The 9,957-nt window shown below is 44.6% G+C and overlaps 1 protein-coding gene across 1 annotated transcript in view; it reads right to left on the minus strand.

Moving 5' to 3' along the window:
- The window catches only part of MOGAT2 (monoacylglycerol O-acyltransferase 2), a 50,065-nt gene extending 48,295 nt beyond the window's left edge, over positions 1-1,770 (minus strand). Inside the window, exon 1 of the mRNA XM_061629638.1 lies at positions 1,677-1,770. Coding sequence (XP_061485622.1) covers positions 1,677-1,770 — 94 coding nt within the window. The remainder of the gene's footprint in view (positions 1-1,676) is intronic.
- Positions 1,771-9,957: the final 8,187 nt, after the last annotated feature.

Here is a 9,957-nt window from a genome sequence, read left to right on the forward strand (position 1 = left end):
AGCCAACACACCCTTGGGACTGTGGGAGTGGGAGGGGCATTTAACTCCTTGCCTCCCTGCCACAATCCTGACAAACATCACCCCTGACGAACCGCAGTCTGGAGTGAGAAGTTTGGGGTTTTTTTAAATGGGGACAATACTATTTACAACTGCATTTTCTTTATACTTCAGGGTTTTTTCCCCTTTATTGCTCTTGAAGTTCCATAAAATGTTATCGATTAACAGCTCAATCCTATAATGTCTACTCTGAAGGAAATCCCATTGAGTTCAACGGGTCTTGCTCCCTAGTAAGTGGGTACAGGGCTATAGTATTTTATGCTTAAATTGTTATGTTTCTATCGCTTTCAGATTTTCTGCTTTCATCAAGCCTTGGCCCAACACCCAGGAGGATCCTCTGGGTTGGATCCTGCCAGGCTGATTTTGTTAATTTCTCTCTGAGGCAAAGTGTTTTAACAGCCCTTTATTCCAAGATATACCATCCCCATCCATTACATTTTGCTTTTCATGTGGCATCAGGTGATTGTGGCCTGTGGAGGGTGGACCAGTTCCTTGTCCCTGCTTTAAAGCATAAGCAAGAGAAACAGGTCCCTGCCCTACAGAGCTTACAAAACTGACAATCTGGCCCTAAATTAACCAGGATAAATTTTTGCTCGCTCTGTCTCCATATAGTATAGGAGAGCTGGGGACCCTGGTGCCCTTCAGATGTTGCTGGACTACAACTCCTATACTTCCTTGACCATTGGCCATGCTGGCTGGAGCTGATGGAGGATGGAGTCTGACAACATCTAGAAGGCACCAGGCTCCCCAGCCCTGCCACAAAGTTTCACCTCTTAACAGGCCTGTTTGGGGGGCTCAGGGGGTTCTCCTGCTTCTCCTCCCCTTAAAAAAATGCAATTAAAAAAAACCCTTTGCTTAGTGTCTGGGCATACTGCAAAGGTGGGACTCCAGCCGCATCTAAGGCCCTTTTGCCTGTGAAATCTCTTTGTATCAGGATTATAGATGGAAGGAATGGACAGGTCCCTTCCGTTTCTCTTTTTTCCCCACTCTTAAATTCAGTTCTCCACATTTCTCAACTAATAAAATATTTCTGTAAACAGTTTTGTCTAATGCACACATTTTTGCAAGCAATTTCTGCTAATATAATAAATTGATGAATTTTAACACGTTTCACTACTGTATATAAATTTTCATGCATAAGTTTCCCTAACATATGCATTTTTGTAACCATTGCTTTGAGAACTGCATTGCAAAATTCGAATAAGTCTGAATTTTGAAGGATGGCTGGGTTTCATATTGTTCTCATATTGTTTCAGAATGTGCAGATTTGATAGATTTGGCTTTAAATGTGAGCTGAATCTAATTTCCCCCCCAACCCTTGTCAGGATATTTGTAAAGGCTCATGATGAACAGAAAGTCAGCCATTCCATTTGTTCCCAGGGGGTCAGGAAAAAGAGTGCATCTTTCTCATCTTTATGGGCAAAGAGGCCTCACAGGAGTTGACTGAACAATATCGCCTTCTCATCCCCACCTGCCATTGTGATCTTGAAAGAAAGGCTGCAATCCTAATCCCTCCTACCTGGGAGTAAACCCCACTGAATTCAATTGGGGTCACAGCTAGGAAGATACGGTTAGAATGGCACTGAAAGTGTCTAAGGAAGAATCAGTAGATCATTTACCTAGACCCAAGAAACTGAAGACCCACTGGAGGACTGAAGCAGTCTGGAGTCTCCTCTCGAAAGGGATCGAGCGGGGAGCAAATTCAATCTTCATTGCGGAGGCTTAAGCGTATGGCTTGAAATTGGTAGGCAAAGGGATCTTCTCGAGCAGAGAAAGCCAGAAAGACCAAAGTCTGTGGCCCTGTGTTGACTCAGCATTCAAGGAATGTTACTGAGGGAGCAATTAATGCGTGTCTTGATTAGGCTTTGGAAGAAGCCCATCCCATTTTGGCAAGACTGAGCTGATCAAATGTGGCTGTGCATATTAGGGGACTTTGATTTTAGAAGGGTAATCAAGTAATTGAGCCAATTTGTAGCTTCAGAATTGGCTTAAGAAGACCACCACTGGATCAGTCCAAAAGCCTATCCAGTCCAGCATCCCAGTCAGGGCTACTGACAGGGGGTACAGGAGTACATGTGTATCAGGCCCCCTAACCGATAAGGCAGAAACCAGTAATGATTTGAAACAAATGCTGATGAACGTTAAAGAGGAAAGCACAAAAGCAGGACTACAGCTGAACGTCAAAAAGGCTAAAGTAATGACAACAGAAGATTTATGTAACTTTAAAGTTGACAGTGAGGACATTGAACTTGTCAAGGATTATCAATACCTTGGCACAGTTATTAACCAAAATGGAGACCATAGTCAAGAAATCAGAAGAAGGCTAGTACTGGGGAGGGCAGCTGTGAGAGAACTAGAAAAGGTCCTCAAATGCAAAGATGTATCACTGAACACTAAAGTCAGGATCATTCAGACCATGGTATTCCCGATCTCTATGTATGGATGTGAAAGTTGGACAGTGAAAAAGCAGATAAGAGAAAAATCAACTCATTTGAAATGTGGTGCTGGAGGAAAGCTTTGCGGATACCATGGACTGCGAAAAAGACAAATCATTGGGTGTTAGAACAAATTAAACCAGAACTGTCATTAGAAGCTAAAATGATGAAACTGAGGTTATCATATTTTGGACACATCATGAGAAGACATGATTCACTAGAAAAGTCAATAATGCTGGGAAAAACAGAAGGGAGTAGAAAAAGAGGAAGGCCAAACAACAGATGGATTGATTCCATAAAGGAAGCCACAGACCCGAACTTACAAGATCTGAACAGGGTGGTTCATGACAGATGTTCTTGGAGGTCGCTGATTCATAGGGTCGCCATAAATCGTAGTTGACTTGAAGGTACATAACAACAACAACAACAACCGATAAGGCACCCCAGGCTCTTAGCTTTCATTTTAAAAAAAAGTTAGTCAATCAGACATCTACAAAGAAAGTTAGAAAGCAAAATGTGAAGGCAACTCTAAGGCTTCAGTACTTAGCAGGCAACACTGTTGCTAAGGACACAATTGCTGTTGCTAAGCACTCCATCAATTGGAAGAAAAGGCACCTACATCAGCCACCACCACAATCACACACAGAGAGAAGCTCTTTGCATCTCTCTGTTCAGACTGGGAGGGAGAGTGGGTGTCCAATCCTGGCATCCTATGAAATCTGGCCATATTTAACAAGGCGTGCTCAATGCAAAAGAGGCAGAGCCAGTGCAAATGAGCCAGATCAACAGTCTCTTGTGCACTGTGGATTTGTGAGAGGATATTTACTGAAACCTTTCATGGCTGCCACAGGAGGTATTGCTGGGCACAGTGGCACATCATTGGCAGCCTCCTGATATAATGTGTAAACAAGTGAAGCATGTGTTTCAACAAGTGTGCATTATGTTATTGGAGAGATGTTGCATCCAAATCTGATGGATTCTGCATCTGTGAAGTCCACATATTTGCTTGGAAGTAAATCCTTTTGGGCTCAGTGGGACTTACCTCATCCTTAGGAACTCCACAGGCTCAAAAATGCAGCAGCATCCCAGCTAGTCTGTTCACAGAACCACTTGTGGTCGTAACAATAGTCCAGGCATCTGTGAGGTTTCTATTTTCCCTTAATACAGAAGGAACAAGTACCGGCAGGTCTTTTGTTTGGCAGTGTACAGAAGGGTCTCTTGTATTTGCAGACACCAGGGGAGTAGAAAGACTTGCACAAAATGCGTCTCCCAGCAAATGTGGCTTTGTCCAGCTGAAACTCCAGCTCTATAAAAGAACAGAGGCCAGTTGAAGGAGACAGTTACACAGTACTGTGATGTCTGGGTGCAGGCAGGACATCCTTCTACGTATTTTCCTATGTAGGATTGCCAACTTTACAATTGGCCTTTGCAGCTCTGCCATTAAGATCAACTCAAGCTATGGCCATCAGCCAGGGATAATGAGTTGTTCCAGATGACCTGTTCTAGTGAGCATTCATCCTGATTTGTTTGCATGAAATCTGCAAGGGCCTTATTATTGATGTGGCTGCTTATTGAGCATTCATTCCCATTCATTTGTATGGCGGTTTTAGGGTGTTGCCCGATGTGGCAGTTATTTATTTATTGAAGAAGGGCCCAGGTTCAGCCCCCAGTGGCATCTCCAGGTAGGGCTAGGAAAGGACCCTGCCTGAAACCCAGGAGAGCTGCTGCAAGTCCGTGTAGACAATACTGAACTAGATGGACAAACATGATCTGACTTAGTATAAGATACCTTCCTATGTTCCAATGCCAACGTTTATTTATTTATTTATTTAATTAGATTTATATCCCATCCTTTCTCCCAGCAGGAGCCCAGGGCGGCTTGAAAGTATGTAAGGCGGCTTGTTGTTGTTATTTCCATTTATAGACCGCTTACTATCGAAAAGATCTCAAAGTGGTTTACAATAGAATACACAAGGTACAATAAAAATATATCAGATTAATTTACAAAGCAAAATACATAATCAATATCATATACACAAACATATGCATAAACACAGTATAAAAGTCAGAATTCACCAAGTGAAGCCCTTAAGCATGGCTTCTCTGGTAGCCAGATACCCATTCCATGCAAGACTTTATCGATGCTAATCTGCAAGAACAAATGCTATCAGTCAAATTGCTCCTTTACCTGCGCTGCTATATCACAGAGTCCATCTGTAAGCTGGAGATAACAATCTACTTCACCAGGTTGTTGTCCAGGTCACACTTCCTGCTAATTTTTTCTGTTGCTGTCCCTTTAAACTTGATGTTCACCTCTGTGATGGGAAAAGCTTCACCAGTCAATTTCCGCATTATCAATGGTATTCCCAGTCTCTATGTATGGATGTGAAAGTTGGACAGTGAAAAAAGCAGGTAAGAGAAAAATCAACTCATTTGAAATGTGGTGTTGGAGGAGAGCTTTGCGGATACCATGGACTGCGAAAAAGACAAATAATTGGGTGTTCGAACAAATTAAACCAGAACTGTCACTAGAAGCTAAAATGATGTAACTGAGGTTATCATACTTTGGACACATCATGAGAAGACATGATTCACTAGAAAAGATATTAATGCTTGGGAAAAACAGAAGGGAGTAGAAAAAGAGGAAGACCAAACAAAAGATGGATTGATTCCATAAAGGAAGCCACAGACCTGAACTTACAAGATCTGAACAGGGTGGTTTACAATAGATGCTATTGGAGGTCGCTAATTCATCGGGTCACCATAAGTATTAATTGACTTGAAGGCACATAACACACACACACACACACAAGCTGTTTCTAAAGCAAGGTGGGGAACCTAAGCCCCACCCTGATTGCTCAACTACAACTCCCATCATCCCTGGTTCCAAAAACAGGTATCTCAGGTGTTAAAGGCAAATGATGGGAACTATATAGTGAAGGTGCCAGGCACACCTCCGTGGATAGGGAGTTCCACAACTTAGGAGCTGCCACAGTGAATGCCATTTCCTGGGCTGCCACCACCCCAAATTTCTGAGGGAGGTGGAACCAAGAGGGCTCCTCTACTGATCTTAACACCTGAGAGGTTCTGTAGGGAAGGAGGAAGCCTTATATATCCCCCAATCCATGCGAGGCTTCATTTCCACAAGGACAACACAATGTTAGATGGTAAAGCTATTGTTTCCTGGGGTGAATGTGCAGTTCACACACAAAACGTGTCACTTAGTCAATGAGCGCCTATGCCATCTTTGACGGTCAAAGGCTGACAGCGCCACAACTGCAGTTAAGTCACAGCTGTTGTGCTTTGCTGATAAGATTACACCTTATCACAAAGTCTGAAGGTTGCCCAATCTGTTCAGTACCATTCAGCAATATTTCCCTTGGCTACACACCCATTATTAGGATTCGACAGAGGGAGCTGAAGTGGAGCTGGGGGAACTTTTATTTTTTGTGTAAGAATTTTAACTTTTCTATCCTGAGAGTCACGTTTCCTTATGAGGATAGGGGCCGCATGCAAGGGGTGGGCAGGAGCCAGAGGCAAAAGTGGGTGGGGTGGAGCAATGGATGTAGTTCTTACCTTTGAACAGGTAGGCTACATTTTGAAAAATGGAAATGGGCTGCCTTCAAGTCGATCCCGACTTATGGCGACCGCGACCCTACGAATAGGGTTTTCAGGATAAGCGGTATTCAGAGGAGGTTTACCATTGCCTTCCTCTGAGGCTGAGAGGCAGTGACTGGCCCAAGGTCTCCCAGTGAGCTTCATGGCTGTGTGGGGATTCAAACCCTGGTCTCCCAGGTCATAATCCAGCCCCTTAACCACTATACCACACTGGCTCTCTAGGCTACATTTTAGTCGCACAAAACCCCGATGTTTCTACATCCATGCCCCATCCTTCAGCCAGGAAGCAACATTCATTATCACAGTTCAAAGACACATTACACCTAGGCAAAAGCACTCAAAGAGGCTGTGAAAGAGAGCCGATGAGGGGTGTGGTTTGGAGTAGGGCGTGGCCTAGGGAGAGGCCTTGTGGGCTGCAGCTCTTGGGCGTGGGATTCCCTACCCCTGAGCTACAGGTACATAGAATGATGAGGTCATAAGGCAATGCAAAAATCATCCTGAATCACCCCAATATTCCTCATTATTCGGTCCCAGCACAGAACAGCTGCACACCCCTAGTATTTACACACACATGTGCACTAGGTATTCAAGACACATTTAGGCCATATTCACACCAGGCCCGTATTCCGTTATTTTTCCACTTTAAACAGTCATGGCTTCCCCCAAAGAATAATGGGAAGTGTAGTTTGTGAAGAGTGCTGAGAGTTGCTAGAAGACCCCTATTCTCCTCACAGAGGTACAGTTTGCCATAGTGGTTTAACAGTCATTTCCTCTTTCCAGAAAACTCTTGAGAATTGTAGCTCTGTGCAGGGCCGGCACCAGAGGTTGGCCATGTCGGGCCCTGACCAAGGGTTCCTGTGTCCCAAGGGGCCCCTGAAGGGTGGGTGCGTAGTGCTCCCTTCCATGATCTGCGGCAGCATCAGCTCTGACCTTGCCGTGAATCACAGAAAGGGAGTTCCCAGTCCAGACACCCCCCTGCTGCGCAGGCCTGCAATGATGCCACACCTACCTCTCCTTTGATGTAAATACTGGTTGCACAGCGGGCAGAAGCCTGCCATCAACTAAGATGGTGGCCGAGGTTTCCCTAAGGGGCTGATTCCCCTTCCACTATCTTGGTTGATGGCAGGGATGCATGTGCGTAGCAACCAGAAACCAACATCAGTGTCACTCAGATAGGCCCTTCTTCTCTGCTGAGACACAACAGTCATTAAGAAAGGATCACAACTGTTTTATGGGCTTGTTAGCTTGGTAAAGCGTTTTTAAATAATGTTTTTAAAGATGTTTGGTTTTAATGTATTTTAAAGACTGTTTTTATGATGTTTTAAAGTGTTTTTAGTGCTTCTGTTTGCCGCCCTGAGCTCCTGCTGGGAGGAAGGGTGGGGTATAAATCAAATAAGAAAGAAAGAAAGAAAGAAAGAAAGAAAGAAAGAAAGAAAGAAAGAAAGAAAGAAAGAAAGAAAGAAAGAAAGAAAGAAAGAAAGAAAGAAAGACAAGGACCTTCCTTGACTGCCCTCCTCAAAAGATTTCCTGCCTCCATGCTCTGATCTTCTTTGTGTCTATATGAGTGAAACCCTCCGTGATGACAATCTTATGTATGTCTACCCAGAAGAAAGTCCCACTAAATTCTCATAAGTGGGTTTAGGATCCCAGCCTCATAGCACAATATGAGCATGTGTTCTCAGAAGGAAGTGGCCCCATGCATTCCATGGTACATACATACTACTAAGCGTGTGATGCACACTTACTTGGGAGTAAGCCCCACTGGACGGAGTGACAGTTCTGAGTAAAAATGTAAAGAACTGCCCCCTCATACTGACTTCTGGGGTACATTTGGAGCCCAGATGCACTTTTCATTGTGTAGTTTACATATAAGTAGACTTACAGGGATCTCCTTGTAGCATTTGTAGGCTTTTTACAGCATTTGGGGCTTTTTAGTTTAGAGAAAAGGCGGGTCAGAGGAGACATGATAGAAGTGTATAAAATTATGCATGGTATTGAGAAAGTGGATAGAGAAAAGTTCTTCTCCCTCTCTCATAATACTAGAACTCGTGGACATTCAAAGAAGCTGAATGTTGGAAGATTCAGGACAGACGAAAGGAAGTACTTCTTTACTCAGTGCATAGTTAAACTATGGAATTTGCTCCCACAAGATGCAGTAATGGCCACCAACTTGGACGGCTTTAAAAGAAGATTAGACAAATTCATGGAGGACAGGGCTATCAATGGCTACTAGCCATGATGGCTGTGCTGTGCCACCCTAGTCAGAGGCAGCATGCTTCTGAAAACCAGTTGCCGGAAGCCTCAGGAGGGGAGTGTGTTCTTGCACTCGGGTCCTGCTTGCGGGCTTCCCCCAGGCACCTGGTTGGCCACTGTGAGAACAGGATGCTGGACTAGATGGGCCACTGGCCTGATCCAGCAGGCTCTTCTTATGTTCTTATGTTCTAGGACCTTGTTGCAAATGTTAACCTGTACAATGTCTGCAAATTTCAGCCAGTAACCACTTACCATTTTCCTTCTAGAAACAAAAAAACCCTGTGGTCCAAATATATCCCAGCAAGAAGCCCTGGGGCAAATTTCTGCTGCAGGCACACTTTTATTGTGTAATTTACACATGAGTAGACCTATGGGGTTGTCCTTCCAGGACGTTGCAACAAACTGTTACCCGTACAATGTCGCCAGATTTTAGCCAGTTACCACCGACCATTTTCCTTCTGAAAACAAAAAAAATACCCAAACACCACTACCAAATATTTGGACCACAGGGGTCCGAATATGCTCCAGAAATTGTGTTGTACTCAATATTCATGGGGAAGGGGCCAACGTATACTGCTCAGAGAAGTTCTACCTCCGCTGAATAAGTGTGGGGGTTTTGGCTTAAGAGCTTTGGTATTGTCAAACACCCTTGTGCTGGCAACACACCAAAAATGGTCTCTGGGGGGCAAAGGTACCCCATCCTTCAGTAGGAAATCACACATATATATGCCAAAGACAGCCAGTGTGATTTTTTAAATTTAATCCTAATGTGGAATTTCAACCCATGGATCATTTTTTTTCTGTATCTTTTCGAATTCTACAATTTGGGGAAGGGCCGTAGCTCAGGGTTCAAGCATCTGTCTTGCAGGCAGAAATCCCCGACTCCAATCCTCAGCATCTCCAGGTAGGGCCAGGAAAGGCTCCCTGCCTGAAACCCTGGAGAGCTGCTGCGAGTCAGTGTCAACAATACTTAGTTAGATGGACCAACAATTTGATTCAGTATAGGGCACCTTCCTATGTTCCTAATATCATTTTTTAAAGATGGGAAGCCAAACTATACATAGCATCATGACTGTGGCTGCACCTAAGATGTGCATAACAACAGTGATACTAGCTGATTTCTGTCATCAGCTAGTCCTTAGGAGAGACGGCAGCATTTACTGGTGGCTTAACATTTTCCCTAACAGCTGGTCTAGCACAGTGGGGATCAGGGCCTGGCTGGGAGTCCAGAGTCTGTGAGTTCAAATCCCTGCTCGTGTCTGCTGGGTGTGAAGGGCCAGCTAAAGATCACCCCCACAGGGAGTGGCTCAGGGGTGACGTGCCCTGCCACCTGTGCAGCCGTGGGCAAGCTGCATAGTCCCAAGGAGCCCAGTTGCCCCAGCTGGCAGTTGCAGACAAAGAAGGGGCTGCCTTGTGCAGCTGTGGCAAACTGAGCAGGCCCTGGCCAGCTGCGGAGGGCTAGCCTCAGAGGGAGGCAATGGGAAACCCCCTCTGAATACCGCTTACCATGAAAACCCTATTCATAGGGTAGCCATAAGTCGGGATCGACTTGAAGGCAGTCCGTTTCCATTTTTTAAAACATTTTCCCTAACCA

This window comes from Rhineura floridana, chromosome 5 (genome assembly GCF_030035675.1).
Source record: "Rhineura floridana isolate rRhiFlo1 chromosome 5, rRhiFlo1.hap2, whole genome shotgun sequence".
Lineage (NCBI taxonomy): Eukaryota > Metazoa > Chordata > Lepidosauria > Squamata > Rhineuridae > Rhineura > Rhineura floridana.